The sequence below is a fragment of the Haliotis rufescens genome, unplaced genomic scaffold, assembly GCF_023055435.1.
Source record: "Haliotis rufescens isolate VD_foot unplaced genomic scaffold, xgHalRufe1.0.p SCAF_118, whole genome shotgun sequence".
Classification (NCBI taxonomy): Eukaryota; Metazoa; Mollusca; class Gastropoda; order Lepetellida; family Haliotidae; genus Haliotis; species Haliotis rufescens.
Window position 1 is genome coordinate 328,573 of NW_025963800.1, and position 22,959 is coordinate 351,531.

Sequence of the window (22,959 nt, forward strand, 5' to 3'; positions counted from 1 at the left end):
TTGCTGGGAAGTTATCTCCCTTGGATTGTAGCTCGATCAAACTCCTCCCCAGCGCGTGACACCTTTGTTACGCTATCGATAAATATAGTATAGAGATTGATTGGTTGATTATTTAAAGTTTTATAGGTGTTCGGGCAACTAGGCCCATTAACACCTTGCCCATAATAAAGGTTTGCTAATTACCTAGATAGTTCATAGAGTAGTAAAACTGCCACACGCTTTAAAATCACTACACGCTACTTTAAGATTGTCTGACGTATTCAATAGAGAAATATAGCCATCTTCGGTAGCAAGAGCATTATTATACACATTAAAAATGGAGACCGATCTTTTATCCTTCAAATGAGTATTGACTTCATTCCCTTCTAAGTGGGATAGTGGAACGTTATTTACTAAATGACAGTGAGTGAGTTTAGCACTACCACCGCTAAACCCAAACTGGCGATCTTTACGTATGCAAACATAACCTTCCCAACGGAATTGCTGTTTAGGATGCAAGAACGTCTCCTGAAGACATAACATCTGGCATTGGGTCAAGACTGTTAATAAAAACTTTAAATCCTTGACCATTAGCATTTATTGTTCTAGCATCAAGACAGCCATAAGAAAGATGGATTAAGACTTCCATTGTTGACCCTTACCATGCTCGTCAGATCATCAGGGGACAATTTTAACCCCAAGAGGGACTGGGGAGCTGATGCTGTCTTCTGGAGACCATCAGACTTGAATGCACGAGAAGTGCCAAGATTGGCAACTATACAAATAACAAAGTTGAGAAAATCAACAGGAGAGACATTGTTGAATAGAGGTTTACAAGAAGATTCAGGCAATAACAGGATCAGTCTGACATTCAACTTCCAGAGTTTCAGTCTGAGTACTAGCAGTCACCATGACTGGAGGAGATACAAATCAGAACAACCTGAGACAGTGGTTTACCTCTAGGAGGTGGTTAATTGACTTCTCGAACCTGATCATGAACAATATCTAAATCTCCACGCACCTTTCGAACCGCCTGAGAATAAGTCCCTCAACTCGGACTTTCTGAATCAGGACAGCTTCCTGGTATTTAATACAACCTTTGTATGCCGCAGAGTGAGCACCAACACAATTCTTACATTTAAGTGAACTTTCATTGCACTCTTCATAGTTGTGCTCCCCCCCCCCCCCCCCCCCCCCCCCCCCCCCCCCCCCATTTAGCGCACACCTGGCAGAGACATGCCCAAAGGACTGACACTTGAAGCATCGCAGAGCAGGAGAAACATACATCCGGATTGGAAACCTCTGAAAGATAATGACAACATGATCTGATAAAGACTGACCAGTAAATGTAAGAAGAACAGATTTGGTGGGAACTTTATCAGGTCCACGAGTCAGAAGCACAGCAGAGCACATTAATTAGAGGAAACGCAGGTTTTAACTCGTCCTCAATTTCACTCATCTCAATATCCAGATCAAGGCCAGAGATAACTCCACGGGTTCTCATTAATGATTCAGGTTTATGAGTGTTGACAAAATGCTCATCAAGTTCTGTGACTTGTTTTAGTGTTTAAGCAGCCTCAACAGTTTTTACTGTGTCACTAACACCTCCCCTGGCCATCCGCTTAACACTGACTATTTCCGTAGTGACCTTAGCTAATGCTCTAGCCAATGCGCGCTGGGTCATCAGTTGACAGAGGATCGTTGAACCATCATCAGATTCATCTTCTTCGGCTTTAAAGATAACAATGGTTGATTTGACCCGCACTGGCTCATTAAATACAAAAGTAAGATCAGGCCACGCAGTAGGAGGGGCAGTATTTGGTTGCTTGGCAACACAGGCTTTTTTTCATCTGGAATACGACCGATTCGCTTCCTTCCTGAAGCCACCACTTTGAATCCGTCCTCATATTCCATTCTGTTGCCATCCATTGCCGGGAACAACCCCAAACAACTGACTTGAACAATCAGCAAACACCAAAAAAAAAATAAAAGTTTGAATGCACTCCAACACAAGGGAAATCAAATATAAAACAACCAAAAAGGAACTACCATAAAAGATCAAGTGTGTTTTATAACACTGGATAAGCTGCTGGGAAGCAAAAGACGCCCGAACACGACGGCAGTCAAGTCCGAACTAACTCTATAGTATTGAGAGCCCCGCGAACGGGCTGTCAGTGTGAGGAGCTTGACTGGGCCGGTGTCGCGCAAGCTCCTTCCCAGCGCGTTACACCTTCGTTACACTCTCGGTATATACAGTATAGGGAGCTCCAGAAACTGGATATCGCTGTGAGGAGCTTGGGTGTCGTGGTTGGTAACAGGTCATTGTGCATCCCGGTATATTCGTATCTCGGCAGTTTCGCTTCCTGTAGTTCGTTCGTATCCTTTCGTCGGTTTCGTATCCCCTTATATGTTCTATTTATTCATTTATTTTTAATTTTAACTTTAAACATCATTTAGGGACTGCTAATTTATTATTAGGGTGGGGTTTATGAACAATTGTAACATCTATTTGGTGGGGCCATCATAAAAAGTTACATAAAATGTTACAGGGGTACCTAAAATGGGGGTGGTGAGCTAGTGTTTGCTAAATATGATAGTCCTATAAAAGGAAATTAATTTCCGTTGTCGATCACAATATTAAATATGAATGATCAACAACAACGGCCTGGGACTATCCTGGCAGTTTTTAGAACTGCTATGATGTATTTTATTACTATAATTGCTTAAACGTTATCCCCGAGGACCAATTATCGCCACTTGTGCTCGTTTTCATTGGAAGAGATTATCCGAAAATGATAAACAAAACTGACACTTGTTATGAAGTATATACACACCATTTCAGCACCTTGCTAAAATAAAGTGTAGAAAAGAAATATCCTATTTTGCCGACACTAACAACCCACCCACACTTCCCCACCCCCTCTCCCACTCCCTCTCACTTACTTACTTACTTTAGCCAATTAGTGTTGGCTTCCATTGTCTATTGCTAATCGCCTATCAGCGCCAATTATCTGTTGGCTTCCTTTGTCAAGTTTCCACCTTTTGTTATCTTATTATTTTTCTTGTTCTTACGTGTACATATATATGCTCTCTGCCTCATATCATTCATTAATCTGATGAAGGAGTAAGCACATACTCCGAAACGTTGTGTTCCTCATAATAAAGAAGTTGACATCCATATATTTTCTTCCTTATGTGTATCACTTCTAAATGCCTTTCAAAGACTTGAACTACAGGTAGCGAAACTACCGAGATACGTTTTGGTTTTGGTTTGTTGTTTAACACCGCACTCAGCAATATTCCAGTTATATGACGGCGGTCTGTAAATAATCGAGTCTGGACCAGACAATCCAGTGGTTGATATCATGAGCATCGATCCACGCAATTGGGATACGATGACATGCATCAACCAAGTCAGCGAGCCTGACCACCCGATCCCGTTAGTCGCATCTTACGAATCTACCGGGATACGATTATGACCTGTTCCGGTCTTTTATTGCATGTGTTCATAGTGTTACATAGAGCACTGTTCTAGAGGGGGGCCACCTTCGTGGTCTAGTGGTAGAGCGTCAACCCGGAGAGTGGAAGATCGGGGTTCGATCCCCGGCCGCGTCATACCAAAAGACGTTCAAAGATGGAACTTGTTGTTACCCTGCCTGGCTCTCAGCATTATTAGTCTTAAACACTATAGTCAGTGTACTATGTCTGAATCGGGTATTCATCTCAGTGGGTGTGCACTATAGTACCAGCATTAGTCCGCACTAGTTTTGTTTGTTTGTTTGTTTAATTACTTGTTTAACGCCGCACTCAGCAATATTCCAGCTATATGACGGCGGTCTGTAAATAATCGAATCTGGACCAGACAATTCAGTGATTGACATTATGAGCATCAATCCCGAATTGGAATACGATGACATGCATCAACCAAGTCAGCGAGCCTGACCGACCGATCCCCATAGTCGCCTATTTCAACAAGCAAAGTCGCCTTTTACGGCAAGCAATGGTTGTTGAAGACCTATTCTACCATGGATCTCCACAGGTTTCTCACTAGTACACCCAGCCCCACACACATACACGTGCACCCAGCCACACACACGTACACGTGCACCCAGCCACACACACGTACATATACACGTGCACCCACCCACACACACGTACACGTTCACCCACCCACCCACCCACACGTACATATACACGTGCACCCATCCACACACACGTACTTATACACGTGCACCCACCCACCCCCACACACGTACATATACATGTACATCATTATACAAGTTGAACCACATTTCACCTCACCTGTCGCGTTCCAAGTATGTTTTATAAAGCACTGTCCAGTGAGATGTTCCCGTCTTTCTATTCCGAGTTCCTAGTATGTAATATAAAGCACTGTAGAGTGAGATGTTCTCGTCCTTCTATTCCGTTTCCCTAGTATGTAATATAAAGCACTGTCCAGTGAGATGTTCCCGTCCTTCTATTCCGCGTCCCTAGTATGATCTATAAAGCACTGTCCAGTGAGATGTTCCCGTCTTTCTATTCAGTGTCCCTAGTATGTAATATAAAGCACTGTCCAGTGAGATGTTCCCGTCTTTCTATTCCGTGTTCCTAGTATGTAATATAAAGCACTGTCCAGTGAGATGTTCCCGTCTTTCTATTCCGCGTTCCTAGTATGTTATATAAAGCACTGTCCAGTGAGATGTTCCCGTCTTTCTATTCCGTGTTCCTAGTATGTAATATAAAGCACTGTCCAGTGAGATGTTCCCGTCTTTCTATTCCGTGTTCCTAGTATGTAATATAAAGCACTGTCCAGTGAGATGTTCCCGTCTTTCTATTCCGTGTTCCTAGAATGTTATGTAAAGCACTGTCCAGTGAGATGTTCCCGTCTTTCTATTCCGTTAATTAGTATGTAATATAAAGCACTGTCCAGTGAGATGTTCCCGTCTTTCTATTCAGTGTACATAGTATGTTTATATACAGCACTGTAAAGTGAGATGTTCCTGTCTTTCTCTTCCGTGTTCCTAGTATGTTATATAAAGCACTGTCCAGTGAGATGTTCTCGTCTTTCTATTCAGTGTTCCTAGTATGTAATATAAAGCACTGTCCAGTGAGATGTTCCCGTCTTTCTATTCCGTGTTCCTAGTATGTAATATAAAGCACTGTCCAGTGAGATGTTCCCGTCTTTCTATTCCGCGTTCATAGTATGTTATATAAAGCACTGTCCAGTGAGATGTTCCCGTCTTTCTATTCCGTGTTCCTAGTATGTTATATAAAGCACTGTCCAGTGAGATGTTCCTGTTTTTCTATTCCGTTAATTAGTATGTAATATAAAGCACTGTCCAGTGAGATGTTCCCGTCTTTCTATTCCGCGTCCCTAGAATGTAATATAAAGCACTGTCCAGTGTGATGTTCCCGTCTTTCTATTCAGTGTACATAGTATGTTTATATACAGCACTGTAGAGTGAGATGTTCTTGTCTTTCTATTCCGCGTTCCTAGTATGTTATATAAAGCACTGTCCAGTGAGATGTTCCTGTCTTTCTATTCCGTGTCCATAGTATGTAATATAAAGCACTGTAGAGTGAGATGTTCCCATCTTTCTATTCCGCGTTCCTAGTATGTTATATAAAGCACTGTCCAGTGAGATGTTCCCGTCTTTCTATTCAGTGTCCATAGTATGTAATATAAAGCACTGTCCAGTGAGATGTTTCCGTCTTTCTATTCCGCGTCCCTAGAATGTTATATAAAGCACTGTAGAGTGAGATGTTCCCGTCTTTCTATTCCGTGTCCATAGTATGTTATATAAAGCACTGTCCAGTGAGATGTTTCCGTCTTTCTATTCCGCGTCCCTAGAATGTTATATAAAGCACTGTAGAGTGAGATGTTCCCGTCTTTCTATTCCGTGTCCCTAGTATGTAATATAAAGCACTGTAGATTGAAATGTTCCCGTCTTTCTATTCAGTGTCCCTAGTATGTTATATAAAGCACTGTCCAGTGAGATGTTTCCGTCTTTCTATTCCGCGTCCTAGAATGTAATATAAAGCACTGTCCAGTGAGATGTTCCCGTCTTTCTATTCAGTGTACATAGTATGTTATATACAGCACTGTAGAGTGAGATGTTCCTGTCTTTCTATTCGGTGTCCCTAGTATGTTATATAAAGCACTGTCCAGTGAGATGTGGCCGTCTTTCTATTCCGTGTTCGTGTAGTGTGTCATAGCATTCCCAATATGAACTACAAACAAATTTCACACAGACGAGGATGAAGTTTTATTTTAAAAATAAGACTAAAGTAAAAAGATATTATTACAGTCAATGATTAAAGTCTGTTTTATGAATTCATTTAAAGTCAAATATAACATGTTCTATCAATGGTAGAATAATAGAATAACATGGTCTTTGATATAATACTGTGCAGAGAGCTACATTCAACAGTACAAGCAATTGTAACAGTGATGAGCTACGTAATAGTGCCCTGTACAAGCATATATAACAGTAGTCAACTACACAGTGGTGCCCTGTGCAGGCATATATAACAGTGAGTGAGTGAGTTGGGTTTAACAGTATTCAAGTTATATCACGGCGTGTCAGTTTAATGTGGGAGAAAAGCCTGAAGTGATGCAGGTCTCAGATGTTTACCACTTTGGTGAAACCCACAAGCACAGGTATTGTGCTGACAAACCTAGAAACATAATCAGGGTGAACCAGGATTCGAACCCACAATCATAGGTTTCTGACGTGTCCAAGGGACGCAACTCTGCACAGCGAATCGTGGCGACTTAGACGACTGGGCCACCCGTGCCCCCATATATATCAGTAGTCATCTGCACTGTTGTACCCTGTACAAGCATATGTAACAGTAATAAGTGAGTGAGTATGGTTTTACGCCTCTTTTAGCAATATTCCATCAATATTGAGGCAGGTGACACCAGAAATGGGCTTCGTGGGGAAATGGGAATCGTCTTCAACACACAGCTGTGCCCTACACAAGCATATGTAACAGTAATGAGCTACACGGTTGTGTCCTTGGTAAGAACGAGAGTTGACTTAACTAATCCTGCTTGTTGTTTAACACTGAACTCAGCAATATTCCACTATATGCGGCGGTCTGTAAATAATAGGGGTGACCATTGGTCTGGAAATCACTATTGCGATAACTATTGCTATTGAAAGAAACCATTGTGATAACTATTGATATTGCAAGCAACTATTGCGATATATATCGATAGTTTTCAGTGTATCATTTTAGATGGATTTAAGAGTTGAACTAAACCTTGGAACTGAAGTTTCCTTTGAATGTGATAACCATAACAACAAATAAAAAGTAAAGTTTGAGATATGACCGATTTGTTTTTCCTTTACCCTAATAATTTAAGAAAAAGAAGCTTCCACATTACCATGTGTAAATTACTACCACTCATGATCAAAAGAAAAACAAATTTGAACAGCATTGCATGTATTTTAAATACAATCGAAACTATTGATATTCCTGATTGAAATCGATACTATTGATCGGAAACTGATTTATTGATTTTAAGTGCTTACCAATAGCAATATATCGATATTTCGATTTATCGTAACACGCCGAGTAAATAATAAAGTATGGACCAGACAATACAGTGATTGCCATCATGAGCAACAATTTATGCAATTGGGATACAATGACATGCATCAACCAAGTCAGCAAGCCTGACCACCTGATCCCGTTAGTCGCCTCGTATGACAAGCATGGGTTGCAGAAGACCTATTCTAACCAGGATCTTCACGGGTGACTGTACTCATCTATGTGTCCTGGGTAAGAAGGAAGTTGACAAGTTCTAGCTTGTTTGATTTCTTCTGCTCTGTCTATGAGTGTGACTACAGTGATGTGTTATGGTGTTGTTTTCTGCTACAACAGTCCCATCTATTTATCTTGACTGGAGGTCAAGGTGCATCGACATGTATAATATAGCTTATAATTATTACAATGAATCTCTGTATATTATAATAACATTGTCGGATACATAACAGCATGATTGATATGAATTCCATCGTAAAACAAACTGGGAGCATTCAAGGTAATTATACAAGTATTTCATGAATCCAGTATCGACATAAATATAAAGTTATCAGGAAATTTCCAATATTCTCAAAATCTATATATAGTATCCAAACATGTACAATGTTATCATTTTTTTAAACTCTATCTCTTAATCAGAATAGATAACAGTCAAAATTGATTGACCTACTGAGTCATGAAAGGACCATAAGTGTCTTTGGAGGGAGAATATATATTCTTATTCAATAATAAATTATTTTGAGATTTTCTCATTAATAAGCATTGGTTACGATGGAACCCTGTTTTGTTGATGAAGCTTGCGTAGTTGTACAGTTGTCTCTGTCGTCACGGAGACGGGCACCTAATCCTTGAGTTCAGAACAGTGCGTGTTACTGGAGACATGGTTGACATCGTCACTACCACAGTATGGCATGGCTTCAACATTCAATTTTCTCATTCAAAACCATCCAGCTTTACACACAAATCAAGAGATCAGGAATATATTTCTCATGTGTAAAGTCCCTGTGGGTCTATATTTGAAGTCCCCGTGTCTGTATGTGAAGTCCCTGTGTCTGTATGTGAAGTCCCTGTGTCTGTATCTGAAGTCCCTGTGTCTGTATGTAAAGTCCCTGTGTCTGTATGTGAAGTCCCTGTGTCTGTATGTGAAGTCCCCGTGTCTGTATGTGAAGTCCCTGTGTCTGTATGTGAAGTCCCCGTGTCTGTATGTGAAGTCCCTGTGTCTGTATGTGAAGTCCCCGTGTCTGTATGTGAAGTCCCTGTGTCTAAGGCTATTCTACACATGGTTGTAGGACACATGGCAGGAGGACACAGAGTTGTTTCCTTACTGGATCAGAGTGTTATATTGTCAAAATCGTGAACCATTAAGAATACAGACAAACTGCAGCTGATCTGTGCCTGCTAAGTAGAAATACGTCTGCACAATCCCTGCACCCATCTATAATCCAGTGTATGTATTGAGTCTGCCAGTGTGACTACAGATAATAAATAAGTTATCACAGATAGCTTTCATTCCACCACACAGGTCTGTGTAAGATAGAACCTTCACACCAGTAACAGGCCATGTGTTCATGCTTCCATTGGTTCAGTAACTGACATGGTTGTCTCCCTTTATCACACCATCTCTAGACTCGGGAGGTTCTTGACTCCTGCTGTTTTCTTGATTGGTCCACGCCTTGGGTCAAGCACTCTTTGATCATCGGGAATATTCCTGAATAAAAAATGTAAATATAATGCCATTTGTTAACAACTGATGTCAATGTAAGCCAAAAACCCTTTCCTGGATGTTTCAGATTCAAAGTGACAAAAAACTATCAACAAGGCTACATTAACAAGAGGGATGATTTCAGCTTCCCAATAGTCAGCTTTGCCTATATGGCAAGCAATGCTCCAGCAGCTACAGGCTTTGCTGTCTACATTTCACAAATTCAGAGGTACATTTGAACATGTGTTTTCACCAAGATTTCAAAGTGAATCTTATGACTCTTTCTCAAATTGCACATTCAAGGCCCCAGTAAAGCTTTCGAAAAGTTTTATGGACAGCTGTGGAGGACAATTCAAAATTGGACATATCAGAGACAAAAATGATTTTGACTTGTACCACATGTTCTTCAATCTCTTGCCGATGTACTCACCCTCCTGAATCTCTTGCTGTCCTTGCTGTGCTACTGCCATCCAGGAGTGCCATCTTCTGCCGCATCCTCACATCTTCCAAGTGGCCCTTGGTGGCATTTATCTCCAGCACATACTGTTTCCGCTCGTCATTGGCCTTGTGGTAGGCCTGCAACAGGAACCAGAATTTGTCAGAATGTCCTGAAACACTTTGACTGCACCAGGCTTAGCACAATAAGAGGTCTGTTGTGTTTTTTAATTACCAACTTTCATTCTGCTTTATGTCCAAGTGTGCCACACCCACCTTGGACTCCTGGTCTAGCCTCCACTCCAGGTCACGTAGCTGGTTATACAGACTCTGCTTCTCCTTCTCCAGGTTCTTGATCATCTGCGGACTGGCCTCCATGTCATCAAAGTTGCGATTGTCCCGTGGGGACTTGTTAGCTGAAATACATACTCCAATGTTAAACTTGTGGACAGGACATTCATGGATGTAGTTTCATATGTGACCTCGCAGATGTGTGACCTACACTCACATATGTGTGACTTGTCCTCACCTATGTGTGACCTACACTCATAGATATATGCTTCCGTACCTCACCTATGTGTGACCTACACTCATAGATATATGCTGTCGTACCTCACCTATGTGAGACCTACCCTCACAGATGTGAATTATTTTTACAGATGTATGACCTACCCTCACAGATGTGAATTATTTTCACAGATGTGAATTATTTCACAGATGTGTGACCTACCCTCACAGATGTGTGACCTACCCTCACATATGTGTGACCTGTCCTCACAGATGTGTGACCTACCCTCACAGATGTGGCCTACCCTCACAGATGTGTGACCTACCCTCACAGATGTGAATTATTTTCACAGATGTGTGACTTATTCTCACAGATGTGTGACCCACCCTCACAGATGTGTGACTTACTCTCACAGATGTGTGACCTACCCTCACAGATGTGTGACTTACCTTCCCGGACATTTCTGCGTGCCTCCTCCACCTTGTTCTGGAAGATAAGTATCTGCCTCTCCAGCTGCTGATTCATCTCCTGCTGGGTCTCAAACCGTGTCTTCCACTCGTTGCCTGAAACACAGAGTCACATCTCCTCTCATTGCCTGAAACACAGAATCACATCTCCTCTCATTGCCTAAAACACACAGTCACATCTCCTCTCATTGCCTGAAACACACAGTCACATCTCTCATTGTCTGAAACACACAGTCACATCTCCTCTCATTGCCTGAAACACAGAATCACATCTCCTCTCATTGCCTGAAACACAGAGTCACATCTCTCATTGTCTGAAACACACAGTCACATCTCCTCTCATTGCCTGAAACACACAGTCACATCTCCTCTCATTGCCTGAAACACACAGTCACATCTCCTCTCATTGTCTGAAACACACAGTCACATCTCCTCTCATTGTCTGAAACACACAGTCACATCAAACTTCCTTTTCTTGTTCTGCTCATCACCACTGTTTACTAGAAAGCAACATTATGTGCATTTGTGTTGCCTTCATTCTGTATATATGTGTGTGTAACCTTCATTCTGGATGTGTGTGTGTGTGTAACCTTCATTCTGTATATATGTGTGTGTAACCTTCATTCTGGATGTGTGTGTGTAACCTTCATTCTGGATGTGTGTGTGTATGTTGCCTTCATTCTGGATGTGTGTGTGTTACCTTCATTCTAAATATATGTGTGTGTAACCTTCATTCTGGATGTGTGTGTGTATAACCTTCATTCTGTATATATGTGTGTGTAACCTTTATTCTGGATGTGTGTGTGTGTGTGTTGCCTTCATTCTGTATATATGCGTGTGTAACCTTCATTCTGGATGTGTGTGTGTGTTACCTTCATTCTATATATATGTGTGTGTAACCTTCATTCTGGATGTCTGTGTGTAACCTTCATTCTGGATGTGTGTGTGTGTAACCTTCATTCTGGATGTGTGTGTGTTGCCTTCATTCTGTATATATGTGTGTGTAACCTTCATTCTGAATGTGTGTGTGTGTGTGTGTAACCTTCATTCTGGATGTGTGTGTGCGTGTAACCTTCATTCTGGATGTGTGTGTGTGTAACCTTCATTCTGGATGTGTGTGTGTGTAACCTTCATTCTGGATGTGTGTGTGTGTTACCTTCATTCTGGATGTGTGTGTGTGTGTTGCCTTCATTCTGGATGTGTGTGTGTGTTGCCTTCATTCTGTATATATGTGTGTGTAACCTTCATTCTGGATGTGTGTGTGTGTAACCTTCATTCTGGATGTGTGTGTGTTGCCTTCATTCTGTATATATGTGTGTGTAACCTTCATTCTGGATTTGTGTGTTGCCTTCATTCTGGATGTGTGTGTGTAACCTTCATTCTGGATGTGTGTGTGTGTAACCTTCATCCTACATATATGTGTGTGTAACCTTCGTTCTGGATGTGTGTGTGTGTTGCCTTCATTCTGGATGTGTGTGTGTGTGTTACCTTCATTCTGTATATATGTGTGTGTAACCTTCATTCTGGATGTGTGTGTGTGTTACCTTCATTCTATATATATGTGTGTGTAACCTTAATTCTGGATGTGTGTGTGTGTGTGTGTGTGTTACCTTCATTCTGTATATATGTGTGTGTAACCTTCATTCTGGATTTGTGTGTAACCTTCATTCTGGATGTGTGTGTGTTACCTTCATTCTGGATGTGTGTGTGTGTAACCTTCATTCTATATATATGTGTGTGTAACCTTAATTCTGGATGTGTGTGTGTGTGTGTGTGTGTGTGTTACCTTCATTCTGTATATATGTGTGTGTAACCTTCATTCTGGATGTGTGTGTGTGTGTGTTTTGCCTTCATTCTGGATGTGTGTGTGTTGCCTTCATTCTGTATATTTGTGTGTGTAACCTTCATTCTGGATGTGTGTGTCTGTGTGTTACCTTCATTCTGGATTTGTGTGTGTGTAACCTTCATTCTATATATATGTGTGTGTAACCTTCATTCTGAATGTGTGTGTGTGTTGCCTTCATTCTGGATGTGTGTGTTTTGCCTTCATTCTGTATATATGTGTGTGTAACCTTCATTCTATATATATGTGTGTGTAACCTTCATTCTGGATGTGTGTGTGTGTAACCTTCATTCTATATATATGTGTGTGTAACCTTCATTCTTGATGTGTGTGTGTGTGTTACCTTCATTCTGTATATATGTGTGTGTAACCTTCATTCTATATATATGTGTGTGTAACCTTCATTCTGGATGTGTGTGTGTGTAACCTTCATTCTATATATATGTGTGTGTAACCTTCATTCTGTATATATGTGTGTGTAACCTTCATTCTATATATATGTGTGTGTAACCTTCATTCTGGATGTGTGTGTGTGTGTTGCCTTCATTCTGGATGTGTGTGTGTTGCCTTCATTCTGTATATTTGTGTGTGTAAGCTTCATTCTGGATGTGTGTGTGTGTGTAACCTTCATTCTATATATATGTGTGTGTAACCTTCATTCTGAATGTGTGTGTGTGTTGCCTTCATTCTGTATATATGTGCATGTTACCTTCATTCTGGATGTGTGTGTATGTGCTACCTTCATTCTGTATATGTTTTCATGTTATTTTTATTCTTGATGTGTGGATTACCTTTCACTCTGTATATATTTGAGTGAGTGAGTTAAAGTTTAATGTTACATCGGCTATATTTCAGCCATATCATGATGATCTGAATATCTGTGTTTCCTTCATTCTTGATAATTGGGTCTGTTACCTTCATTTCATATGTATGTGTTTGTGTTACATTCATTATGTATATGTGTGTGTGTTACCTTCATTCTGTATATGTGTGTGTTACTTTCCATCTTGATAATCAGGTCTGTTTACCTTCATTCTGTCTGCGTATGTGCGTTAACTTCATTCTGTATGTGTGTTACCCTCATTCTGTATATGTGTTATCTTCATTCCGTATATGTGTTAACTTCATTCTGTATGTGTGTTATCTTCATTCTGTATATGTGTTATCTTCATTCTGTATATGGGTTATCTTCATTCTGTACATGTGTTACCTCAGTTATGAATATGTGTTACTTTCATTCTGTATATGTGTTAACTTCATTCTGTATGTGTGTTACCTTCATTCTGTATATGTGTTAACTTCATTCTGTATATATGTTAACTTCATTCTGTATGTGTGTTACCTTCATTCTGTATATGTTATCTTCATTCTGTAAATGTGTTACCTTCATTCCGTATATGTGTTACCTCAATTATGAATATGTGTTACCTTCATTCTGTATATGACGTGTGTGTGTTACCTTCATCCTGTATATGTGTGCATTTTACCTTTATTCTGGAAGTGTGTCACCTTAATTCAGTATATACGTGTGGGCATTACCTTCATTCTGTATATGTGTCACCTTCCTTCTGTATATATGTGTGTTACCTTTATTCATGATATGTTACCTTCATTCTCGATACGTGTGTGTGTGTTACCTTCATTCTGTATATATTTGTGTGTGCTTTACCTTTATTCTACATATGTGTGATACCTTCATTCTGTATATATGTGTCACCTTCATTCTGTATATATGGGTGTGAGCACTTGTGTGTTACCTACATTCTGGATGTGTGTTACCTTCATTCTCTATACATGTGCATGTTACCTTCATTCTGTATGTGTGTCTGTTACCTTCATTCTGTATATGTACATGTTACCTTCATTCTGTATATATGTGTGAGTCACCTTCATTCTGTATATGTGTCTGTTACCTTCATTCTGTATATATGTGTGAGTCACCATAATTCTGTATATGTGCATGTTACCTTCATTCTGTATATATGTGTGAGTCACCTTCATTCTGTATATGTGTCTGTTACCTTCATTCTGTATATGTCTCTTACCTTCATTCTGTATGTGTGTCTGTTACCTTCATTCTGTATATGTGTCTGTTACCTTCATTCTGTATATGTGTCTGTTACCTTCATTCTGTATATGTGTCTGTTACCTTCATTCTGTATGTGTGTCTGTTACCTTCATTCTGTATATGTGTCTGTTACCTTCATTCTGTATGTGTGTCTGTTACCTTCATTCTGTATATGTGTCTCTTACCTTCATTCTGTATGTGTGTCTGTTACCTTCATTCTGTATGTGTGTCTGTTACCTTCATTCTGTATATGTGTCTGTTACCTTCATTCTGTATATGTGTCTGTTACCTTCATTCTGTATATGTGCATGTTACTTTCATTCTGTATGTGTGTCTGTTACCTTCATTCTGTATATGTGTCTGTTACCTTCATTCTGTATGTGTGTCTGTTACCTTCATTCTGTATATGTGTATGTTACCTTCATTCTGTATATGTGTCTGTTACCTTCATTCTGTATATGTGTCTGTAACCTTCATTCTGTATATGTGTCTGTTACCTTCATTCTGTATATGTGCATGTTACCTTCATTCTGTATATGTGTCTGTTACCTTCATTCTGTATGTGTCTGTTACCTTCATTCTGTATGTGTGTCTGTTACCTTCATTCTGTATGTGTGTCTGTTACCTTCATTCTGTATATGTGTCTGTTACCTTCATTCTGTATATGTGTCTGTTACCTTCATTCTGTATATGTGCATGTTACCTTCATTCTGTATATGTGCATGTTACCTTCATTCTGTATATATGTGTGAGTCACTGTCATTCTGTATATGTGTCTGTCACCTTCATTCTGTATATATGGGTGTGAGCACTTGTGTGTTACCTACATTCTGGATGTGTGTTATCTTCATTCTCTATACATGTGCATGTTACCTTCATTCTGTATGTGTGTCTGTTACCTTCATTCTGTATATGTACATGTTACCTTCATTCTGTATATATGTGTGAGTCACCTTCATTCTGTATATGTGTCTGTTACCTTCATTCTGTATATATGTGTGAGTCACCTTCATTCTGTATATGTGCATGTTACCTTCATTCTGTATATATGTGTGAGTCACCTTCATTCTGTATATGTGTCTGTTACCTTCATTCTGTATATGTGTCTGTTACCTTCATTCTGTATATGTCTCTTACCTTCATTCTGTATATGTGTCTGTTACCTTCATTCTGTATATGTGTCTGTTACCCTCATTCTGTATATGTGTCTGTTACCTTCATTCTGTATATGTGTCTGTTACCTTCATTCTGTATATGTGCATGTTACTTTCATTCTGTAGGTGTGTCTGTTACCTTCATTCTGTATATGTGTCTGTTACCTTCATTCTGTATGTGTGTCTCTTACCTTCATTCTGTATATGTGTATGTTACCTTCATTCTGTATATGTGTCTGTTACCTTCATTCTGTATATGTGTCTGTAACCTTCATTCTGTATGTGTCTGTTACCTTCATTCTGTATATGTGCATGTTACCTTCATTCTGTATATGTGTCTGTTACCTTCATTCTGTATGTGTCTGTTACCTTCATTCTGTATGTGTGTCTGTTACCTTCATTCTGTATGTGTGTCTGTTACCTTCATTCTGTATATGTGTCTGTTACCTTCATTCTGTATATGTGCATGTTACCTTCATTCTGTATATGTTTCTGTTACCTTCATTCTGTATATGTGTCTGTTACCTTCATTCTGTATATGTGCATGTTACCTTCATTCTGTATATGTGTCTGTTACCTTCATTCTGTATATATGTGCATGTTACCTTCATTCTGTATATATGTGCATGTCACCTTCATTCTGTATGTGTGTCTGTTACCTTCATTCTGTATATGTGTCTGTTACCTTCATTCTGTATATGTGTCTGTTACCTTCATTCTGTATATGTGCATGTTACCTTCATTCTGTATATGTGCATGTTACCTTCATTCTGTATATATGTGTGAGTCACCTTCATTCTGTATATGTGCATGTTACCTTCATTCTGTATATATGTGTGAGTCACCGTCATTCTGTATATGTGTCTGTTACCTTCATTCTGTATATGTGTCTGTTACCTTCATTCTGTATATGTGTCTGTTAGCTTCATTCTGTATATGTGCATGTTACCTTCATTCTGTATATGTGTCTGTTACCTTCATTCTGTATATGTGTCTGTTACCTTCATTCTGTATGTGTGTCTGTTACCTTCATTCTGTATATGTGCATGTTACCTTCATTCTGTATGTGTGTCTGTTACCTTCATTCTGTATGTGTGTCTGTTACCTTCATCCTGTATATATGTGTCAGTCACCTTCATTCTGTATATATGTGTGTCACCTTCATTCTGTATATGTGTCACCTTCCTTCTGTATATATGTGTGTTACCTTTATTCATGATATGTTACCTTCATTCTCGATACGTGTGTGTGTTTTACCTTCATTCTGTATATATTTGTGTGTGCTTTACCTTTTTTCTACATATGTGTGATACCTTCATTCTGTATATATGTGTCACCTTCATTCTGTATATATGGGTGTGAGCACTTGTGTGTTACCTACATTCTGGATGTGTGTTACCTTCATTCTCTATACATGTGCATGTTACCTTCATTCTGTATGTGTGTCTGTTACCTTCATTCTGTATATGTACATGTTACCTTCATTCTGTATATATGTGTGAGTCACCTTCATTCTGTATATGTGTCTGTTACCTTCATTCTGTATATATGTGTGAGTCACCATAATTCTGTATATGTGCATGTTACCTTCATTCTGTATATATGTGTGAGTCACCTTCATTCTGTATATGTGTCTGTTACCTTCATTCTGTATATGTGTCTGTTACCTTCATTCTGTATTGTCTCTTACCTTCATTCTGTATATGTGTCTGTTACCTTCATTCTGTATATGTGTCTGTTACCTTCATTCTGTATATGTGTCTGTTACCTTCATTCTGTATATGTGTCTGTTACCTTCATTCTGTATGTGTGTCTGCTACCTTCATTCTGTATATGTGTCTGTTACCTTCATTCTGTATGTGTGTCTGTTACCTTCATTCTGTATATGTGTCTCTTACCTTCATTCTGTATGTGTGTCTGTTACCTTCATTCTGTATGTGTGTCTGTTACCTTCATTCTGTATATGTGTCTGTTACCTTCATTCTGTATATGTGTCTGTTACCTTCATTCTGTATATGTGCATGTTACTTTCATTCTGTATGTGTGTCTGTTACCTTCATTCTGTATATGTGTCTGTTACCTTCATTCTGTATGTGTGTCTGTTACCTTCATTCTGTATATGTGTATGTTACCTTCATTCTGTATATGTGTCTGTTACCTTCATTCTGTATATGTGTCTGTAACCTTCATTCTGTATATGTGTCTGTTACCTTCATTCTGTATATGTGCATGTTACCTTCATTCTGTATATGTGTCTGTTACCTTCATTCTGTATGTGTCTGTTACCTTCATTCTGTATGTGTGTCTGTTACCTTCATTCTGTATGTGTGTCTGTTACCTTCATTCTGTATATGTGTCTGTTACCTTCATTCTGTATATGTGTCTGTTACCTTCATTCTGTATATGTGCATGTTACCTTCATTCTGTATATGTGCATGTTACCTTCATTCTGTATATATGTGTGAGTCACCTTCATTCTGTATATGTGAATGTTACCTTCATTCTGTATATATGTGTGAGTCACCGTCATTCTGTATATGTGTCTGTCACCTTCATTCTGTATATATGGGTGTGAGCACTTGTGTGTTACCTACATTCTGGATGTGTGTTATCTTCATTCTCTATACATGTGCATGTTACCTTCATTCTGTATGTGTGTCTGTAACCTTCATTCTGTATATGTACATGTTACCTTCATTCTGTATATATGTGTGAGTCACCTTCATTCTGTATATGTGTCTGTTACCTTCATTCTGTATATATGTGTGAGTCACCTTCATTCTGTATATGTACATGTTACCTTCATTCTGTATATATGTGTGAGTCACCTTCATTCTGTATATGTGTCTGTTACCTTCATTCTGTATATGTGTCTGTTACCTTCATTCTGTATATGTCTCTTACCTTCATTCTGTATATGTGTGTGTTACCTTCATTCTGTATATGTGTCTGTTACCCTCATTCTGTATATGTGTCTGTTACCTTCATTCTGTATATGTGTCTGTTACCTTCATTCTGTATATGTGCATGTTACTTTCATTCTGTATGTGTGTCTGTTACCTTCATTCTGTATATGTGTCTGTTACCTTCATTCTGTATGTGTGTCTCTTACCTTCATTCTGTATATGTGTATGTTACCTTCATTCTGTATATGTGTCTGTTACCTTCATTCTGTATATGTGTATGTTACCTTCATTCTGTATATGTGTCTGTTACCTTCAATCTGTATGTGTCTGTTACCTTCAATCTGTATGTGTCTGTTACCTTCATTCTGTATGTGTGTCTGTTACCTTCATTCTGTATATGTGTCTGTTACCTTCATTCTGTATATGTGCATGTTACCTTCATTCTGTATATGTGTCTGTTACCTTCATTCTGTATATGTGTCTGTTACCTTCATTCTGTATATGTGCATGTTACCTTCATTCTGTATATGTGTCTGTTACCTTCATTCTGTATATATGTGCATGTTACCTTCATTCTGTATATATGTGCATGTCACCTTCATTCTGTATGTGTGTCTGTTACCTTCATTCTGTATATGTGTCTGTTACCTTCATTCTGTATATGTGTCTGTTACCTTCATTCTGTATATGTGCATGTTACCTTCATTCTGTATATGTGCATGTTACCTTCATTCTGTATATATGTGTGAGTCACCTTCATTCTGTATATGTGCATGTTACCTTCATTCTGTATATATGTGTGAGTCACCGTCATTCTGTATATGTGTCTGTTAGCTTCATTCTGTATATGTGTCTGTTACCTTCATTCTGTATATGTGTCTGTTACCTTCATTCTGTATGTGTGTCTGTTACCTTCATTCTGTATGTGTGTCTGTTACCTTCATTCTGTATATATGTGTGAGTCACCTTCATTCTGTATATATGTGTGAGTCACCTTCATTCTGTATATGTGTCTGTTACCTTCATTCTGTATGTGTGTCTGTTACCTTCATTCTGTATATGTGCATGTTACCTTCATTCTGTATGTGTGTCTGTTACCTTCATTCTGTATGTGTGTCTGTTACCTTCATTCTGTATATATGTGTCAGTCACCTTCATTCTGTATATATGTGTGAGTCACCTTCATTCTGTATATGTGTCTGTTACCTTCATTCTGTATATGTGCATGTTACCTTCATTCTGTATGTGTATCTGTTACCTTCATTCTGTATGTGTGTCTGTTACCTTCATTCTGTATATATGTGTGAGTCACCTTCATTCTGTATATATGTGTGAGTCACCTTCATTCTGTATATGTGTCTGTAACCTTCATTCTGTATATATGTGTCTGTTACCTTCATTCTGTATATGTGTCTGTTACCTTCATTCTGTATGTGTGTCTGTTACCTTCATTCTGTATATATGTGTGAGTCACCTTCATTCTGTATATATTTGTGAGTCACCTTCATTCTGTATATGTGTCTGTTACCTTCATTCTGTATATGTGTCTGTTACCTTCATTCTGTATATATGTGCATGTTACCTTCATTCTGTATGTGTGTCTGTTACCTTCATTCTGTATATGTGTCTGTTACCTTCATTCTGTATATGTGTCTGTTAGCTTCATTCTGTATATGTGTCTGTTACCTTCATTCTGTATATGTGTCTGTTACCTTCATTCTGTATATGTGCATGTTACCTTCATTCTGTATACATGTGTGTATAACCTTCATTCTGTATATGTGCATGTTACCTTCATTCTGTATATATGTGTGAGTCACCTTCATTCTGTATATATTTGTGAGTCACCTTCATTCTGTATATGTGTCTGTTACCTTCATTCTGTATATGTGTCTGTTACCTTCATTCTGTATATATATGCATGTTACCTTCATTCTGTATATATGTGCATGTTACCTTCATTCTGTATGTGTGTCTGTTACCTTCATTCTGTATATGTGTCTGTTACCTTCATTCTGTATATGTGTCTGTTAGCTTCATTCTGTATATGTGCATGTTACCTTCATTCTGTATATATGTGTGTATAACCTTCATTCTGTATATGTGCATGTTACCTTCATTCTGTATATATGTGTGAGTCACCTTCATTCTGTATATGTACATGCTACCTTCATTCTGTATATGTGCATGTTACCTTCATTCTGTATATGTGTCTGTTACCTTCATTCTGTATATGTGTCTGTTACCTTCATTCTGTATATGTGTCTGTTACCTTCATTCTGTATATGTGTCTGTTACCTTCATTCTGTATATGTGTGAGTCACCTTCATTCTGTATATGTGTCTGTTACCTTCATTCTGTATATGTGTCTGTTACCTTCATTCTGTATATATGTGTGAGTCACCTTCATTCTGTATATATGTGCATGTTACCTTCATTCTGTATATGTGTCTGTTACCTTCATTCTGTATATGTGCATGTTACCTTCATTCTGTATATATGTGTGTATAACCTTCATTCTGTATATGTGCATGTTACCTTCATTCTGTATATATGTGTGAGTCACCTTCATTCTGTATATGTGCATGTTACCTTCATTCTGTATATATGTGTGTATAACCTTCATTCTGTATATGTGCATGTTACCTTCATTCTGTATATATGTGTGAGTCACCTCCATTCTGTATATGTGCATGTTACCTTCATTCTGTATATATGTGTGAGTCACCTTCATTCTGTATATGTACATGTTACCTTCATTCTGTATGTGTGTAACCTTCATTCTGTATATGTGTCTGTTACCTTCATTCTGTATATGTGCATGTTACCTTCATTCTGTATATATGTGTGTATAACCTTCATTCTGTATATGTGCATGTTACCTTCATTCTGTATATATGTGTGAGTCACCTTCATTCTGTATATGTACATGTTACCTTCATTCTGTATGTGTGTAACCTTCATTCTGTATATGTGCATGTTACCTTCATTCTGTATATGTACACGTTACCTTCATTCTGTATGTGTGTTACCTTCATTCTGTATATGTGCATGTTACCTTCATTCTGTATATATGTGTGAGTCACCTTCATTCTGTATGTGTACATGTTACCTTTATTCTGTATATGTACATGTTACCTTCATTCTGTATATATGTGTGAGTCACCTTCATTCTGTATATGTGCATGTTACCTTCATTCTGTATATGTCACCTTCATTTTGAATATGTGTGTCACCTTCGTCTGTACATGTGTGTTACCTTCAGTCTGTATATGTCTGTCACCTTCTCTCTTTATATGTGTCTCACCTTCATTCTGTACATGTGTGTTGCCTTCATTCTGTATGTGTGTCACCTTCATTCTGTACATGTGTGTGTTGCCTTCATTCTGTATGTGTGTTACCTTCATTCTGTATGTGTGTCACCTTCATTCTGTACATGTGTGTGTTGCCTTCATTCTGTATGTGTGTCACCTTCATTCTGTACATGTGTGTGTTGCCTTCATTCTGTATGTGTGTTACCTTCATTCTGTATGTGTGTCACCTTCATTCTGTACATGTGTGTGTTGCCTTCATTCTGTATGTGTGTGTTGCCTTCATTCTGTATGTGTGTCACCTTCATTCTGTACATGTGTGTGTTACCTTCATTCTGTATGTGTGTTACCTTCATTCTGTATGTGTCACCTTCATTCTGTATGTGTGTCACCTTCATTCTGTTTGTGTGCATGTTACCTTCATTCTGTATGCGTGTCACCTTCATTCTGTATATGTGCATGTTGCCTTCATTCTGTATGTGTGTTACCTTCATTCTGTATATGTGTCACCTTCATTCTGTATGTGTGTCACCTTCATTCTGTATATGTGTCACCTTCATTCTGTATGTGTGTTACCTTCATTCTGTATATGTGTCACCTTCATTCTGTATGTGTGTTACCTTCATTCTGTATATGTGTCCCCTTCATTCTGTATGCGTGTCACCTTCATTCTGTATATGTGCATGTTGCCTTCATTCTGTATGTGTGTTACCTTCATTCTGTATATGTGTCACCTTCATTCTGTATGTGTGTCACCTTCATTCTGTATATGTGTATGTTGCCTTCATTCTGTGTGTCACCTTCATGCTGTATGTGTGTCACCTTCATTCTGTATGTGTGTCACCTTCATTCTGTATATGTGTATGTTGCCTTCATTCTGTGTGTCACCTTCATTCTGTATGTGTGTCACCTTCATTCTGTATATGTGCATGTTCATTCTGTATGTGTCACCTTCATTCTGTATGTGTGTCACCTTCATTCTGTATGTGTGTCACCTTCATTCTGTATGTGTGTCACCTTCATTCTGTATAT

General features: G+C 38.7%; 1 protein-coding gene across 3 annotated transcripts in view; it reads right to left on the minus strand.

The window, feature by feature from the left end:
* Nucleotides 1–7,817: 7,817 nt before the first annotated feature.
* The window catches only part of LOC124123865 (coiled-coil domain-containing protein 169-like), a 37,450-nt gene continuing 22,308 nt past the window's right edge, over nt 7,818–22,959 (minus strand). For all 3 annotated transcript variants that reach the window (XM_046487051.2, XM_046487053.2, XM_046487052.2), the window contains 4 exons: nt 10,628–10,741; nt 9,947–10,086; nt 9,666–9,811; nt 7,818–9,241 (listed from right to left, as the gene is read on the minus strand). In XM_046487051.2, the coding sequence (XP_046343007.2) occupies nt 9,145–9,241; nt 9,666–9,811; nt 9,947–10,086; nt 10,628–10,741 (497 nt within the window). In that variant the 3' untranslated portion in view covers nt 7,818–9,144. The remainder of the gene's footprint in view (nt 9,242–9,665; nt 9,812–9,946; nt 10,087–10,627; nt 10,742–22,959) is intronic.